Source organism: Macrotis lagotis, chromosome X (assembly GCF_037893015.1).
Source record: "Macrotis lagotis isolate mMagLag1 chromosome X, bilby.v1.9.chrom.fasta, whole genome shotgun sequence".
In the NCBI taxonomy this organism is placed as follows: Eukaryota; Metazoa; Chordata; class Mammalia; order Peramelemorphia; family Peramelidae; genus Macrotis; species Macrotis lagotis.
In genome coordinates this window covers 449,338,096-449,356,969 of record NC_133666.1, presented here as the reverse complement: position 1 = coordinate 449,356,969, position 18,874 = coordinate 449,338,096, and the positions used below count along the sequence as shown (strand labels likewise).

Genomic DNA, 18,874 nt, shown 5'->3' with positions numbered 1-18,874 from the left:
TTTGGATTGAAGAGCAAAGGGCCATTGGAATTCCTGTGTCCACAAAGAAGGTTCAGCAGGGAGGCCAGAAGAATTGCTGATGAAAAAGAAGTGACTGATTTCAAAGGAGACACAATTGGTGCTTCAGGTTCATGAAACGGAATGGACTAAGCATGTGTACACTCCCTAGACTTGCCCAAAAGATACCTGAAAGCTATGAGCAGAAGGTCCTTGAATTTCATAATGAATAAAACTTGAGTTCAGTAACTTTATGTATTACATTTTTTTTTCAAATTTTGGCCCCCAAATTAAGAAGCGTCTTATACATGGGGGCATCTTATAGATGGGGAAATACAGTGCTCTCCTTCCTCATCTCTGCCACTTGGCTTCCTTGGTTTCTTTTTAAGTTCCAACTGAAATCCCAACTTTGACAGAAAACTTTTCCCAACCCTTCTTGTACCTTCCCTCTGTTAATTTTCTCCTATTTTTCTTACATGTAGCTTATTCTTCCAGATACTTTTGCTGTTACTTCCATTAGATTGTAAGCTCCTTAATGTTTGTTCTTTGAACCTGGTTTATGGTTTTTATACTTTTCCTCTCCTTTTAATTTCCCCTTTGATCTATCTTTTGAAGTAAAAAGTTATTTTGCTACCCTATGGATTAGACTCCTACTCAATCCTCCTTTTATCATGCCTTGGCTTGACCTATTTTCCTGTTAAATTTACTTATTTTTCTATCAAATATTTTGTATGTATCTAAAGCCTTTTGTCTGATTTAGATAAGAGTCTAGAATATTGGATGCCCTCTCCCCAACCCTTCCTTCTCTCTTTCTCCCTCTTTCCTGAGATTGATTTGGTCCAGGACTCCTGCCTGGGCGCTTTGCTGGAGTTAATGTATTTTCTTTATTTTTTTATTTTTTTAGGTTTTTGCAAGGCAAATGGGGTTAAGTGGCTTGCCCAAGGCCACACAGCCAGGCAATTACTAAGTGTTTGAGACCGGATTTGAACCCAGGCACTCCTGACTCCAAGGCCAGTGCTTTATCCACTATGCCACCTAGCCGCCCCTTTATTTTTTTTAAATTGTGTGTCAGAGTGCTAGTTTCAGCCCTCTTTACCCATTGCTGGGTCTGTTCATTTGCTGTTTTGACTTTGTCTTCTCACAACCTGGGCTCTGGGGCTCTGAGTACTGACTTTAGGCCTTTTGGTGGGCACCTGGGTACTGTGGTGACCCTGTGTCCTGCAAAGCTCCATGCTGGTGTTGACCTCTAACTTCTTAGTCCCAAATCAGCTACTACATGGTAGGGAGCTGTGGGGGCCCTTCAGCAGGTCAGTGGCTTGAGATGTTGCTGGCTTTAGGACCCACCTTCCTGAACTGGCTTCCTCTTCCTCAACTTTGCTTAGAAATGTTGGCAAGATTTTTTCAGTCTTGCACATTCCTGAACTGGATAGAGAAGTTTTACAATTTTTCCCCCATCTTGCTTCCCTCCCCCACCCCCCAGAAAGCAATTTTTCGGTCTTTACATTGTTTCCATGTTGTACACTGATCCAAATTGAGTGTGATGAGAGAGAAATCATATCCTTAAAGAAGAAACATTAAGTATAAGAGATAACAAGATAAGACAATAAGTTATTAGTTTTGCTCTTTTTTAAAATTTTATTTATTAAAGCAGTAGAGACTTTATTGCTGAATTAAGTTTTCAGCTTTAAAAAAAATCTTTGACTTCCTTTAGGCCAGAGATAACATTCAAGTCTTAAATTGTGATATAGAGCAAATGAAAACTGCTGTTGGCTTTACTCTGATTATGAAATTGGACGTACCATCCACAGTAAGCAATTACTATTGGTATTCTTCAAACCAACTAATTTATGGAAGATATTTATGTTTTATATCTTGTATTTTTCTAATGTTCTTATTTGAAATGCTCTTTCTGCTTTGGAAAATCCATAACAGAGAGATCAAATCCCTTGAGGGTTAATAATATTAATATTTTTTCTTTTTGTGGAGACATTTTTCAAAAGTATTGAAATATGAAAAGCAAAGAAGCTGCTTGAACATTGTCTAAATTTCATCTGCTTAAATAGATCGTCCCTAGGAGTCTTGGGTAACTAATTTATAAGAACACCGAAATTGTTTAATAGTGAACGTTTAGCTCTTAAGTACAGTGCTGTGTACAGAGTAGCCATTTAATTAATCTTTGTTTTTATTTTATAGAAAAAAAATTAGCCTAAGAAAAAAAAGCTTGGGAGAGTAGAATGGATATTCCTAGGGTTTTTTAAAATAAATTTTTAATAGTTATTTTTATAAGTGTTTATTAGTTATTATTCCTACCCTTCCCCCTTAAACCTTTCCTTGTAATTAAAAGGCTAATTTAATATTATAATCATTCTTTCAGCGATTAATTTGCTCATATTTGTGGTTTTAAAAAGCTTAGCATGCTTCAGTTATGAGTAGGTAACCCTCCCCCCATCAGAGATTTTGTAGTGGATAAGGAAGAAGTAGGGGAAAAGGAAATGTTAAAAAGTATTGGTTTGGAAATGTATTAATTTCAGAACTTGCTGCTTTCTTCTTCTACAGGAACTGTTCTAATAAGAAGTAATAGTGGTCAGCTAATGTTGGTGTCCCAACAAGCTTTAGCTCAAGCTGAAACAGCAAGCCCTGTGAATGTAAGAGCAACTGTACCATCAAGTACACATGCAGTCAAAATCTGTACTGTATCGGTAAGTAAAATCAATCATTTCCATGACCTTGTGGACAACATATATACACATCCTCTTCTTTTTATTCTCTACCTCACCATCAAAAGAGAAAGGAAGGGGGGGAAGGTTTCATTATCAGTTCTCTGAAAAGTGAGGTTATACTTAATATACCTAATAGTGAGACTGCCTTTTGTATATATTTGATTTGAATAAACTTCTGAAGTAATTGTATAATGAGCTATTTTATAACCTTGGAGAAGCCCATTTAACCCGACCTTGTTTTTTGTAAGTTAGTAATTACTTAGATCAGGGCTGTCCAACTTTACTTTTAAAAGTTTTTATTGAAACAATGGGCAATATAATTTGATTTGCCATTTTAAGTAAGAGCTCTGCAGTAGCTCGGCTTCTTTTACTAAAGCACTTGGTAAACTCACAGGGGGCTGCATAAAATCACACTGTGGCCCATTTTGGACAGCCCTGACTTTAACCAAAAGTGTTAGTTTCATTTCTTTTTTAACTTAAAAGAATTTCTAGTAATTTTTTTAAGGCAAGTTCATTTTTTCCCCCCAAACTCAGAAACTTTAATGCTACTTTTACTTTTGATCACAGAAATTCATGTTATCATGTGTTTATATGTCATGTATTGTCATAATGTTTTATACATATATCACATTAATATATACACATTTCATATTATTGATTTCAAAAATATAAACTTAAAGTCAGCATTTTTTGACTTTTTTAGTACATTTAGTGCCAGATGAAAAATTGTGTGTGAGAGAGAATATCCCCATAAGTAGTGAATTTTTTTAGTTATATAGAACTTAGTCCAATAACCATCTAAATACAAAAACATTTAAAATATTTTTGTTAGAAACATTTTAAAAAACTATTCTGTTTCTTTTATCTTTTGAGAATCTTAAATATTACTTAACTTTTGGGAGCAAAATGGTACAAATAGAGTAACTATTAGGGATGGAATAGATACCTGACTAGAATTAGAAGGAAAAGGATGATTTTAACAGACTGAGATATAAAGGGTTGAAATGAGGATGGGCAATGCAATGGAACAGACCAAGATGCAGGATTGACTAGAAAGCAAATTTGTATGGTGCAGTGCAGTGGAACTAGGAATAGTATGAAATAGAAATGAATAGGTAGATTATGTGAAGGATCTTCATTGTTAATCACGAGGGTTACACTTTATTTTGAAGACAAAACAGAAAGCCACTTATGGCTTTTAAATAGGAAAGTGATCTTCTGGACATCAGGAACATCAGTTTGGGAATTATGTGGAAGGGAAAAAGGGAGAGATGGGAAGAAGGTAATCTAAGCAGAGACCACTCTTAGGGTTAAACTGAGCACTTATGAGGACATGAACCAGGCTAAAACAGTGGTGAGACTGGCAAGATTTAAAAACTTTGATTCCTGGCTGGCTATCATCTTTATACAGTTAGGATGTCAGGCCCTCTTTAGGACTAGGATTTTTTCCTCTTTACTCGCACCTCTCAGACTGGCCAATATGACCAGAAAGGATAATGATCATTGTTGGAAGGGTTGTGGGAAATCTGGGACACTATTCCATTGTTCGTGGAGCTGTGAATTCATCCAACCTTTCTGGAGAGAGATTTGGAACTGTGCCCAAAATGTGCATACCCTTTGATCCAGCAATACCATTACTGAGTCTATACCCTGAAGAGATGATGAAAAAGGGTAAAAATATTACTTGTATAAAAATATTCATAGCAGCCCTGTTGTGACAAAGAATTGGAAATCAAGTAAATGTCCTTCAGTTGGGGAATGGCTTAGCAAACTGTGGTATATGTATGTCATGGAACACTAATGTTCTATTAGAAACCAGAAGGGACAGGAATTCAGGGAAGCCTGGAGGTATTTGCGTGAACTAATGCTGAGTGAGATGAGCAGAACCAGAAAAACACTGTACAAAAACACAGCAACATGGGGGCGATGATCAACCTTGATGGACTTACTCATTTCATCAGTGTAACAGTCAGAGACAATTTTGGGCTGTCTTCAGTGGAGAATCCCATCTGTATCCAGAGAAAGAACTATGGAGTTTGAACAAAGACCAAGGACTATTACTTCTAATTTAGAAAAAAAAATAACTGATATCTTATTGTCTGATCTTGCTATCTCTTATACCTTATGTTTCTTCCTTAAGGATATGATTTCTCTCTCATCACATTCAATTTGGTTCAATGTATACCATGGAAAAAAATGTAAAGACTGGCAAATTGCCTTCTGTGGGGGTGTGGGGGGAGGAAGTAAAATTAGGGGAAAAATTTTAAAATTCAAAATAAATAAAAATCTTTAAAAAAATAAAAAGAGGGCCGCTAGGTGGCGCAGTGGATAAAGCACCGGCCCTGGAGTCAGGAGTACCTGGGTTCAAATCTGGTCTCAGACACAGACCTAGCTGTGTGGCCTTGGGCAAGCCACTTAACCCCATTTGCCTTGCAAAAACCTAAAAAAAAAAAAAAAAAAAAAAAAAAGATTTTTCCTCTTTAAAGTGAAGGAGCTGATTTAGATCAAGGGGGCTTCATCCTGGAGTATGTATACCCTCTAGAGGTATGAGAAGCTTGTAAAGGACTTACAATAATTGATATATAATGGTATTATGCTTTTGAAATTATTCTCATTTTCCATTGCATATGAATGGTAAATTGAATCTATTTCCTTTCAAATTGACTTGGCGACACAGAAAAGTTTACTGAAAGTCGGAGTGGGGGTTGGAATGAAAAAGGTTTAAGAATTCCTTATGTAGATGATTTTTTATGATTAATTTTCAACTCGAGCCCATCAGATACAGCCTCTGTGAAAAACAGGACTTGACATAAGATTGACTGGTTGTACACTCTCCATAAATACGGGAATTAGGAAGAAAGGCAGATTTTTTTGCTTTTTTATTTATTATAGTAGTGGGCAGTAATGAGCATATTGAATTTGAAGTATTGTTAGAGATTGAATTCAATTCATAAAATATATGGAGGATGAAAAAATAAGTAACAGAGAGGATCTCCATGTGGGTGACACAAATAACTAAATAATCCAAACATACCTGAGAGGCAAAGCTAAAAGTAGCTGAGTCTTATCACGTATAATTTGAATCACAGACTCTCAGAGTTGGAAGGGAGCCTCCAAGGCCATCTAATCCAACCCATCTCCTCTGCAAAGTGTAAATATTGTTTCTCCCAATAGAAGGTAATTTTCTTGACAGCAGTGCCTGGCCTGTAGTAGGTACTTAATAAATATTGAATTAAATTGACCTTGTACAAGTTTTTCAGTCTGAAGGGAAGAGAAACCCAGTATGTAGTATGTAGTATTGTAGATTACTGGATTTGTAATCTGAGGACCTGGGCTCAAATTCACTTAGTTGCTGTGTGGCCTTGGAAGTCACTTCCTCTTGACCCTAGTTTCTTCATCTGTAAATGAGGAGGTTGGATTAGATGGCTTCTAAATCCCCTTCAGTGCAAAAAAAAAAAATCTATAATCCTATGCTCTCTACCCTGAGCTTGCAAATATTTTTCAGTAGAAATTTTGTATTGGAATTTTTTTCCAAAATAGAGAAGACTTTGGTCTTTATCTTTTTTTTTTGATGACTTCCCCCTTAGTTGAGACTTTTGGTCTCAACTAAGAGCAAGTGTTTAAGTTGGCATATTTAGTGGAGTAGAGATTAAAAATGTGGATGAGGAAAGAGGACTAGAAACTTGAAAGATTAAAGGATGACAATTATTGGAGAGGCAAGAATATACCTGAAACTTGGTCCTGATAAAATCCAGAGCTTGGTGATATGATCTTGATGTGGTGTCAGAATGAAGGAAACTAATGATCACTGAGGAGCATTCATCTATACCTGCTACTCTTGTTATGCCAAACTTTTTTCATTCTTCTTCAGTTTGGTGTGGGCATGACTAGATCGGCTGTATATAGTACCATTATCCCTTAGTTTATGAGGGTCACTATCTTATTGGGAAGGAAAGGATTTATTCAAATGTTTTTGAATGTTATAGATAGGTTGGCATCAATTTCCTAGAAAGACATATACTTTAAACAAGAAAAAATTAAGGTAAATGAGGGATTACAGAGATTGAGAGACAAGGCAGATGTGCTCTGCAAGAAAGAAGGAATCCAGTCTACAGCAAAGCAGGAACTGGCTGTTTCTGGGTAGGGAAGAGAGAGGACATTAGGTGGGGGGAAACTGACAGATTTGAAAGATTACAGATCTTTAAAAATCCTTGAATGTTTGTTTTCTTAATGAACTGTTTCAAATTCTAATAATCCTGTTTATTTTTATATTTTTCTTTTCAGAACTCTGGTACACAGTTAATTAAGAAAGTGGCAGTGACTCCAGTCAGGGCAGTGGCTCCGGTCAGGGCAGTGACCTCTGTCAAAGCAGTGGCTCCAGTAAAGACAGTGACACCCATTAAAGCAGTTGCTGCCCCTGTGAAAACTGTGACACAGTTAGGAAGTACTGTGGTACCTTCCTTCCAGAAACCTTCCATAGTCCAGGTAGGTTCTCCACTGTCTCTTGACTGTCTATATCTGTGTTATATATTCTTCATCTCTTTGATACAATAGGTGAGTGACTCTTATTTCTATAAATTAGATATTTAGGGTAGTTCTTTGATTTTAGCCAAGTAAATCACTTAATTATTAAAGATGAAAGACTTCCCAGAGTACCTAAAATAGTAATAGCTCACACATATTTACAGTGTGAAATAGATTGTATATAAGGAGTATGGTTCTCATTTTAAAGTTGAAAAAAATGAGCCTATGATGAAATGTTATTTGCCTAAAGTCATGGGAGATAAGACATGACAGTTGAACCTCTGAATCCACTAGTCTTTTTTTATGTAATACCTTGATTAATAGAATTTGGATTTCTTTGGGGTCTGTCAGAGGTTAGCCTGGTATATAATCTGGGACTTGATAAGGATAAAGCAAAAGAAGTGCTTAACTATTTAGTTAAAAGTCAGTTTTGTAAATATAGATCCCTAAGAGTTAACTGTTTTTTTTTGTGATTCTTTTCTTTGAAAACCAGTTTATCACAGGATAGTTTGGTGGCAGATTTTTACATGGATTTCAGAGAGCTAACTGGTTTGGGTGAAAAATAGTTGCCTCAGATAATGCCATTAGGGTGAACTATGTGGGGGGGGGATTCTTGGTACAAAAGGTTATAAATTTCAACTTTCTTCTCACTTATAGCAAACAGATTTTTTTTTTTTTTTTTTGGAAGGCAAATGGGGTTCTGTGGCTTGCCCAAGGCCACATAGCTAGGTAACTATTAAGTGTCTGAGGCTGCATTTGAATTCAGGTACTCCTGACTCCAGGGCTGGTGCTCTATCCACTGCATCACCTAGCTGCCCCTGAGAATTTTAATTGTATAGGGTGGAAGTCGACTAACTGAACTTGGAAGCAGCTCTAAGGATAGAATTTGCAGGATAAATTTGTAAATGTCTAGAAAGTAATTAACTGGTAAGAATTTGGATGCTTGTTTAGTAGTTGATTTCAAACATAGTCTTTTTTCTTGTGGTTTAATTTATTGGTGTCTAGAGATTAACTTGGTAGTAATGGCAGTAAATGATACAACAAGGAGAATAATGCCAGACCTTGGAAATGGAGATGATTATGTGCCTGTTTTAATAACAGTACCAAATTCTTTTGATAGGAGAGAGAGAAGAAACTAAATGTCTAGATCTCGTCTTTTTTTTTTATTTTTTTAGGTTTTTTTTTTGTAAGGCAAATGGGGTTAAGTGACTTGCCCAAGGCCACACAGCTAGGGAATTATCAAGTGTCTGAGACCGGATTTGAACCCAGGTACTCCTGATTCCAGGGCCGGTTCTTTATCCACTGTGCCACCTAGCTGCCCCGATCTCTTACTTCTTAAACCAAGTGAAAAAATAGAATTAGGGCCATGGCTGGTGATAGGACAAGATCCTTCAGAGTGGAACTACTTGACCTTTTTTAAATGAATTACTTCAAAGACCAAATAGTAAAATATTTGACATTGAGGTATTTAGTTCAGAAAATGAAATTAAGGAAAAATATTCATGTCCTCCTTATGGAGAAAATCAGCACCACTTTAGGTTTCTTGGTAGAAAATTAGATGTGGATATGGAAATCATCAGAAATTTGTAAGTAAATTTGAAACTAAAAACATTTTTATAATTTTAAAATATTCTTTCTCTAAAGGAATTCAAGGAGTATTTTCTTGTATTACAGTACTTGTTGACATTTGAGCTGGGAGGAAAAATACCTATTTATGCTGTTCAACAGGGCTTCCCAACCTTACTTTTAAAAGTTTTTAATTGGAGCAATAGACAAAATATTTTGATTTGCTATTTTAGTGAGAGCTCTGCAGTAGCTTGGTTTCATTTACTGGAGTGTTTAGTAAAGCCACAGAGGTCCACATAAACTTGCACTGCAGGCCACATTTTGGACAGCCCTGATATATAATTCCCAAATAACTTTTTTTGTATGTCTAGTTCTTTTTTAGTGATGAATTCCTTGGTGATAGTTATATTCTGGTGACATTCCTTAGTGCACTAGTTCAATATTACTGGCTCCAGAACTCAAATCCTAGCCCCTTCATCATCCACACATACAAGATGTGTGCATCATTTTCTTTTTTTGTGATTTGTATAGGTGATTGAATGGAAGCTTGAGGACTATGAGGATATCCTTCAGAAAAGGCTGAGATGAGTGAACTTCTCTGGGCCAGTCAAGGAATCTCATAGAATTGTGGGGAAGCATTTGGTAGTTTGAAAAAGATGGATTTGAGGGACCTACCATTAATGATGTAGAGAGTGGAGGTAGAGGTTAGATGTAGAGGTTAGAGTGTGGAATGAAGTTAGTATTCTGAGCTTTTATCAGTCAGAACAGTCAGTGGCTAATAGAGGAAGGAAAGGAGGAAACAAACATGTTAAATGCCTATTGTGCCAGCCACTGTGCTGAGTCCTTTACAAATATTATCTCATTGATTCCTCACAACAACCTTGAGAAATCAGTGCTATTATTTGTCTCCATTTTTCTTTTGAGGAAACTGAGGCACACAGGTTAAATGATTAGTCCATAGTTACACAGCTAGTAAGTGAATGAGACTGGATTTAACTTAGGTATTCTTGATTCTAGTTTTAATACTTCCAATGTATCACCTAGTTGCTTTAATAGAAATAAGAAGTGTCATTAAGGCTACATTCCCCCCAACCCTATAATAGGTTCTACCAAGCCACATGTTTCATGAGGTTCACCTTTTGGTTTCTTCTCTACTAGGTTGAAGTTTCATTGGGTTGTCCTGGGCAATGATAAAGAGGAAGAACCTTGAAATAAAGGGAATGTTTTCATAAAATGGTCATCAGCTAAAGTCATAGGTGATTTCTATTATTTTGACTTAACATACAGTTGCTAAACAGAAAGGTTCTTTTAGACAATGAAGTGAATTTAGTGAATTTCAATCACAGATTCATACTATGAGGTTGGGAGGTACCTGATAGGTATTGTCCATTATCTATCTGAAGAAGAATCCCTACTGTATATCCCCCTACAAATGATCCTCTAGCCTTTATCTGAAGAATGCATTACTTCCAGGAATGACCCTTTCCATTTCTGCAGAAATATTTGTTCAATAGTTTTTTTCTTACACTAAACTGAACTCCTTCTCTGTCATGTGTTACCTGTTGCTGCTCATTGTACCTTCTGGGTTCATATGACAAAAATTTAAGTACCTACTATGTTCAAGGCCCTGAGTTAAGAACTGGGTGTACAAAGGCAAAAGTGAACTAGTTTACCAGAATCCCTTAATCCCTTTCCTGGTGACATTTCATATATTTACAGATACTATCATGGGATAAAATATCTCCTTTCATAGATAGATGTACATATAGCATTACCTAAAGGCCCTCCTATGCTGGTTCCCCTCTTTCTGATGTTTTCCAATAAATATGCTTGTGGCCTAGAATTGAAAATCTCCAGATATAGAATCTGACTGGCCTATCATTTTCCTTATTTTGGAAACTGTGCATGTTTCTCTTAAGGGATATTCTAGGTACATTAGAGGGGGTGGTTGTAGAAGTGTTGTGGCTGTGGGGGTGTTTCTGCCTCTGGTTATGTGTATATGTGTGAATGTAGTGAGTGGGTATGTGTGTCTTTGTGTGTTTGAGGAGGGGTATGTGTGTAATACTGCCCTATTCAGGATATTGTCTGAAGGCTCCATTTTTTTCTCTGTACAGTCTTTCTCTAAATGTGTCTTTCCTGTTGTATTTGTATAGTTGTGTTGTTGGACTTTTGGAAGCCAGGTTAAATACTATATTTTGTATTGGACTTTGTCTTATGAAATCCAACCAAAGCTCTCATCTCTGGAGATTTCTTTGGATTCTTATTCTTTCAAGGTAGTAGCACTCTCTTGCTATGTTATTTTATCTATTGCTGTCTTTCTACCCTGTGTACAGTCTCTGCCTTTATCTAGAGCAGCCACTCCCAGATTTTTTTGGTCTCAGACATTTACACCCCTTCTCCCCTTCCCCCCTTCCTTCAAAAAAGTTTTTGATCATCATCTTTTTCCAGTCTAGCTCAGAATACTGTTTTATCATTCCCTTTAATACTCTTTGCCAACTTGATCTTCCTTTGCATGTTAGCATTTTCTATTCCTTGATCTTCTTCCCCATTATTGCCAGTTCCCTTTCTCCCCTTGAATTGCTTATCCTACTTCTCTTCCTAGATAAGGTTTATCACACTACTTCTTAATGATATCACTTAATATCCCTTTAACTTTACTGACTGAAGTATCTCTCCCTGCCTCCCATTCTCTTCTATTTGTACCCTGTCTCATTTGAATGTTAAGTTTCTTTAAGGCAAACACTATCTTTGCATTTGTATTTTTTTTAATCTGTAGAATTTAACATAGTGCATGGCTCTTAACAAGTACTTAATAAATTCTTGGATACATTTTGTAGATTACTTCATTTTTTGAATAGATGAAGTTCCCCCCCCCTTTTAGTTTTTTTTTTGCAAGGCAAACGGGGTTAAGTGGCTTGCCCAGGGCCACACAGCTAGGTAATTATTAAGTATCTGAGACCAGATTTGAACCCAAGTACTCCTGACTCTAGGGCCAGTGCTTTATCCACTATGCCACCTAGCTGCCCCTCCCCCCCCTTTCAAAGAGGAAATGTATGCAGAACCTCCAAGGATGTCTGAAAATATTTCATATCTAGAATCACTTACTCTGGCAAAGAAGGAAAGGAAGTAAATCTTTTTCTGTCTCTTCTCCTTCACCAAGTTTAATCATGATGATTTTTTTTTTATTTCTGTTTACATTGTTATATCTCAATATTGTTACAATTTTGTGACAGCTTCCCACCCCATTACCTACCCGGTTTTCCACTGTTTTCCATGCCTCTGTAAATCCTTTTAGATCCCCCTTTCACCCCATTATTTCATTATTTCTTTATTTTCTTTTATGCCTTTTGAATTTCATTATTGAGTTTTCTATCTCTTTTCCTTGTAGAATTTTAGCCTTATGATCATTAATCATAGAAAGCCATCTAGTCCATCCTTTCATTTATAGATGAGGAAACTAAGGCTGGGAGTAGGGGAGAGAGATTTAAATAACTTGCCCAAGATGATGCAGGTAGTAAGCATCAATTCTGGATTTTGAATCTGTTTTCTGATTACAGAGCTAGTGTTCTTTCCCATTGTAGTTTTTTTCTTATGTTCTCTTCAAATCTAGCCAGTTGTTCAACTATACCCGGGTTTGTTTTTCTCTCTTATTAACATGAGAAAGCTGTTTGGCTTTGCTGATTAGATCTGGATTTGGAGACAGAAAGGGTATGATTCAAGTTCTGATTCTTATTTATAATTATATGTGTGTATGTGTGTGTGTGTGTATAATTTTGGACCAGTTAGATGTAGAGGTAGTATCCCAACATAGTAAAATTTCAAATCTAAATCAAAAAGAAAAGTCAAGAATATTAAAATTTTGTGTTCAGTCATTTATTAAAATATTCCTGTCATTTCTATTCAAGTAACTAATTTCTCCTTATTGATGAGAGTAAGGTCCAGGATAGTGATTTCTCTTAATGTTTTTTCTTTTTTTTTTAATCCCTTAGAAGTATGATAACATTGAGGCAATTTAGGAAATTCTTAATTTTCTTTTTTGCAAGGCAAATGGGGTTAAATGGCTCGCCCAAGGCCACACAGCTACGAAATTATTAAATGTCTGAGGTAGGATTTGAACTCAGTACTCCTGACTCCAGGGCCAGTGCTCTATCCACTGCGCTGCCTTAGCTGCCCCCCGGGAAATTATTTCTTAACTACACTTTTGACTCAAATTCATGTCCAGATAATTACAAGTCCTTCCATGTTAGGGGTTCTTAATCTTTCATTGTGTCATAGATTCCTTGTCTTATGAGCCTCTAGACTTTTCAGGAAAAAAATTTTTGAAATGCATGAAATAAAATATATAAGTTTTTTAAAAGTAAGTTTTAGTTATATTGATTTATGGATATCAGCATTTAAAAATAAAACATGTTAATAGACCTTAGATTAAGAACCCTGACATATAAAAAGACAGAAAAAAACGCCACTTAAATTTGTACATGACGATCTTGGAAAAATTGCTTCCTTCCTCACAAACATTTATAAGTGTGTATTTGGTGATCTTTGGTTTTCTTAAGTATAGTAAGGAATTTGATTAAATTTATTTTTTGTGTATTTATAGAGGTTACTTTGACTTATTGATTGTTTTGGAATGAAATTTCCATGTGTAGCATTTTGTAAAAAAAAAAATCTTAAATCCTAGAACATCTTTACAAATTTAGTTTCAATGATGCATGTCTTCTTTTTTTCCATATGCTACAAATGTTCAACTTGGACTTTTCTGCATGTGGTATGCATATCTTTTATCTGATACTTTTGTTTTTTAAAGGTAATGATAGTGTTTTCTTTTATCTGATATTTTTTAGAAAAAAAAACAAGCTACCTAACATCAGGTTCCTTTGTCCTGCAGATGGTGCTAGAATCATGTCTCATTTCAGTTGAAGGGGGGAAAATGTTTTTCAGAATGAAATCAAGTGAATACCATGGTTAAAATGATTCCCTTATGTACTTATTTGAGAAGTCAAAATAAGAAACAACTAATAAATTAATGCATAATCAGTATGTTTTTATACTTAAGGGGGAAAAGAATTTTTTATATCAAACTAAATTTTTATGAAGAATAGCCTTTAGCTTTTGATAGTGTTGTTAGCATTCTAGCTACCAGTTAAGGATAGAGTGAGATACTGCCATCATTATAGGAGTGGAGTGTATTACTAGTGCCAACATGTGACTGATTTTTCTTTTTTCAGTCTGTGACTGCACCGGCCAGTGTTGTCACAGTTACCCCAGTAAAACCATTGAATACTGTAACACCTCTGAAGTCTTCAGTCATTGAAACATCATCATCAGCCCCCTTACAAGAGAACACTCAGAAAGTTGAGACCCCAGCAACTGTACAGACTAGTATCTCTGTGGTAATAATTTTCTTGAAATGGTTTTCTTTACTTCTACAGTCTATTATGTCATCTGTTATAAATGCCTTATGCTCATTGAAATATTTTTTTTTTTGCCTAATTAGGAAATGCTAGAGAATGTGACAAAATGTAAAAACTTTCTTGCAATGTTGATAAAACTAGCATGTGGTGGATCTCAGTCCCCTGAAATGGGGCAGAATGTGAAGAAGCTTGTGGAAAATCTTTTGGTAAGTTATTTCATTTTGAGGTGAGATTGTCAGGGTTAAGTGGCTTGCCCAGGGTCACATAGCTAATAAGGTCTGATGGCTAATTTGGGCTTAGTCCTCCTGACTCTAGAGAGGGTGCTCTAGCCATTGGGCCACCTTGATACCCTGTTGGTAAGTTATTTCTAACAAATTTGCAAACCTTAAAACGAATAGTGCTAACTTAGCTTGACAAAAATGATGTTAAGTACCAATGGGAGAGAGACATCAGAAAAAGGGAAATTGTATAAACATCATATTAAAGCCTAAAGCCTTCTCTTTGGTAATGATCTTGATAAGCTTAACTTTAATTATAATTTGTGTCTTTAAAGCATTGTAATTTTCTTTTAAAAAGAAATTGCTAGGTACAACTAGTTTGTGTGCCATTTAATCCTAGAGGAAAACATTTTTGATTCCTGGCACTTAATAAATGTTTGAATTGATCTGTTGCTTTGATCTGAAAAAGCATTCTAAAAAGATAATGTTGTCTGGCCAATATTAGTTGTATTTGTTTTTCCTTTTAATAGTATTATTCTCTCTCCCTGCAAGGGTTAATCTTATAACTTCTGGACCCCTCTTTTTTTTGCCTTTTAAATGATGTTTGTAGAATTGACAGCATTGCTCATTTATGCTGTGGATATAATGTCATACACACACACACACACACACACACACACACACACACACATTATACCTCACTCATTAGGAGTCTGAATTATTTGTATTGCTACTCAAAATTGTTGCTTGCTATTGAGACTTTGTTTTAGATTATTGAAAGTTTCCTATATGTGTCTCAATGAATATAAATACATGTTTTGGCAGTTCTTAAGTTATTTTTAAATTAACAAAGCATTTATTCCTCTCAGGATGCTAAAATTGAACCAGAAGAATTTACCAAAAAATTGTACATTGAACTCAAATCCTCACCTCAACCACATCTTGTCCCTTTTCTAAAGGTAAGGTTTGGTTTTGTTTTTAGGGGGAGGGGTGCTTTGGGAAAGAGGACAACTGAAGGATAAGATTTTATTATGATTACCTTACTTTGAAAAGGGCAGTAATAAAGCTACTTTTGGGGGGGGGGGCATTATGACATGGAATTTTATGAAATGGAGCATGAAATTCTCTTCTTATTTTTTAATCAGGCCTTTTTCCCTTCTTGTATTTCCTGCATCTATAATTTTTCTTAGGATATCATATTTTGGACTTGTATAGACATCTCCATTTTGGGTCACTTGCCTAAGAATATCAGAATGATTTGTAGCCTAGAGACAATTCTTTCCCTGATGCCTATGCCCTCATGAGCACTCAGATCTTTTTCCTGTCTCATTGTCTTGATTTCTACCAACCTTGCTATCCTTAGGACTGACTCTGCAGTGTTAATGTCTGACATTGGTGTGGGAGGGTGGGAAGATGTACCTAGGTACATCATATTACTTTCAAGGTTACTTTGGTTCACCCTGGACTATTCTCATGAACAGCCCTTGTTGCTGATTTTTTTTTTTTAAATAACTCCTAGATCCTGGTTTTCTTCTGAAATGGTAGATAAGTTGTACTTCAGTCCTTTTATTTATTTATTTATTTATTTATTTTTTGCAAGGCAAGCGGGGTTAAGTGGCTTGCCCAAGGCCACACAGCTAAGTGTCTGAGACCGGATTTGAACCCAGGTACTCCTGACTCCAGGGCCGGTGCTTTATCCACTGTGCCACCTAGCTGCCCCACTTCAGTCCTTTCTATTCAATACCTTACTTAAGTCTCCTTGGTTTAAAAGGTAGATTATGGATTAAAGAAACACTAAAATTCTTTGGACAGTTTTCTGAGGGCTGTGCATGATCTATCACTGATCATTCAATAGGAGAAATTCTAGTTTCTAGTTAGGTCAGTTAGGCATTACAATGAATAGAATGTTGGATTTGGAGTCAGGAAAACCTGAGTTCAAATTCAGCCTCACACATTGACTTGCTATAAGACCCTGGGCTAGTCACTTAACTATTCTGTTTCTCAGTTTCTTCATTTGTAAAATTGAGAAAAATAGCATCTGCGTCACAGGGTTGTGAACATCAAATGAAATATTTGTAAAGCAATTCATAAACCCTAAAGCACTATATAATGCTTGCTCTTCTTATTTGAAGACATGCCCATATGAAAGAGGGAGATGATAACTGTCAATTTGAAGCAAAATGTAGTAGTAGTTCAAAGAAAAGTCAATCATGTGTATTAATTAATTCCTGGAAGACTTGTGTGGGACAATATGAATGTACTTGTACATGTGCATGCTTGTGCCTCTTTTACCAAGATGTTGACTCTTTTTTTCAGGATTCATTCTCATTTATCTTGCCCAATTTTTTCCTCTACCTCTCTTACTCTATTTTTAAAATTGATTGTGAGCTCTTCCATGATATGGGCTAATTCATATTCTTCTTTGAGGCTAATTTGAGTTTTGATTCTCCCTATCATCCTACTAATTATATATAGTCAGTATCTTGTTTTTGCTGTTTGCTTTTTTCTTTTCTTTCTTTTTAATTTTAGAAAGGTTTTATTTATTTTGAGTTTTATAATTTCTCTTTCTTCTTTGAGGCTAATTTGAGTTTTGATTTTCCCTATCATCCTACTAATAATTCTATATAGTCAGTATCTTGTTTTTGCTGTTTGCTTTTTTCTTTTCTTTCTTTTTTTTTAATTTTAGAAAGGTTTTATTTATTTTGAGTTTTATAATTTCTCCCCTAATCTTGCTTCCCCCCCCACAGAAGGCAGTTTGTTAGTCTTTACATCATTCCCATAGTATGCATTAATCTAAGTTGAATGGAATGTGATGAGAGAGAAAATCATATCCTTAAGGAAGAAACATATAGTATGAGATATAGCAGAAGTAAATAAGACAACAGTTTATGAAAATTAAAGGTAATAGTCCTTGGTCTTTGTTCAAACTCCACAATTCTTTCTTAGGATACAGATGACATTCTCGGTTGCAGATACCCCAAAATTGTGCCTGATTGTTGCCCTGTTGGTATTAGCAAGTCCATTAAGGTTGATCATCACCCCCATGTTGCTGTTAGGGTGTACAATGTTCTTCTGGTTCTGCTCATTTTGCTCAGTATCAGTTCATGCAAACAGGCTTCCCTGAATTCCCATCCCTCCTGGTTTCTATTAACCACAATAGTGTTCCATGACATACATATACCATAGTTTGCTAAGCCATTCCCCAATTGAAAGACATTTACTTGATTTCCAATTCTTTGCCACCACAAACAGGGCTGCTATGAATATTGTTGTACAAGTGATGTTTTTACCCTTTTTTCATCATCTCTTCAGGGTATAGCCTCAGTAGTGGTATTGCTGGATCAAAGGGTTGCCTTTTGGGCATAATTCCAGATTTCTCTCCAGAAAGGTTGGATGAGTTCAGAGCTCCACCAGCAATGTAATACTGTCCCAGATTTCCCACAACCCTTCCAACAATGATCATTGTCCTTTCTGGTCATATTGATCAATCTGCGAGGTGTGGTGGTCTGCAAACTTTATTTTTTTAAATACTGTTATTTTTCATGTAATTCTCATTTTATTCAGGCTATATCTAATCATCAGTAAGAACTTTCTTTTGAATTTTGCAATTTTTATCATGGCTCTTCTAAAAATATTATTGCTTTAATCAAATTTCAAGAGAACTTTTCTAAATTGCTGACTTCATTGAAAATTTATATTCATATTATCAGAAATGACAGCTTATTGAGTGAAGTTCAAACTTCCTCAGCTCTCATTATATTTTTTTTTGCTTTAATGAAAAGAATGAGATTTTAAAATCTCTATTATTACAGACACACTTACTTGAATAACTATCTCCAGGATATAATGCTTGACTTTTCTTATTTCACTTAATGTTACTAATTTTGAGGAAATATTTTAAGTGATTTGGGTTTTAGGGATCCTTTGACTTGCAAAGAAAATTCTTTTTATCCCTTTCATTTTCTGCAACATCATCTCTTGGCCTTCTAGCAAAGTTCACTTGGCTGCAAAGGGAACTGTTTTCTTTTTTGTCTTCCTTTGTCGACTTTTCCTTTATCTCATTCAGTTATCACTGCTTTTTCTTCTTTTAGAATGAAGAAAATGTCATCCCTACAGTGGAAGAATGAGATACTCTTTAGTGGTATAGTGTAGAAATAGTTTAAAAGTATTCTTTTGGCAGGAAAAATTCCTTTCTTCTTTTTTCCCCATCAGCTTTCTTGATTTTGTATATGTGTGTGTGTGTGTGTTTTAACACCAGAATTTCTCCCAGTATCCATCCTCCTCCCCTCTAAATAGGGTGTCATTCCATATAATAGATAATCAATTTTTAGCTTTCAGTTTGAAAAGACTTAATTTCAGCCTTTACTTTTTTTATTATATAAATATTTTATTTGTTTTCCAATTACATACAAGGGTGGTTTCTATCAATCTTTTT

At 35.5% G+C, this 18,874-nt stretch overlaps 1 protein-coding gene across 2 annotated transcripts in view; it reads left to right on the top strand.

Annotated features, from left to right (window-relative positions):
* TAF4B (TATA-box binding protein associated factor 4b) overlaps window positions 1–18,874 on the top strand; it is a 198,833-nt gene that overhangs the window by 55,977 nt on the left and 123,982 nt on the right. For both annotated transcript variants that reach the window (XM_074203027.1, XM_074203028.1), the window contains exons 2-6: window positions 2,554–2,696; window positions 7,002–7,202; window positions 14,036–14,200; window positions 14,305–14,427; window positions 15,309–15,398. In XM_074203027.1, the coding sequence (XP_074059128.1) occupies window positions 2,554–2,696; window positions 7,002–7,202; window positions 14,036–14,200; window positions 14,305–14,427; window positions 15,309–15,398 (722 nt within the window). The remainder of the gene's footprint in view (window positions 1–2,553; window positions 2,697–7,001; window positions 7,203–14,035; window positions 14,201–14,304; window positions 14,428–15,308; window positions 15,399–18,874) is intronic.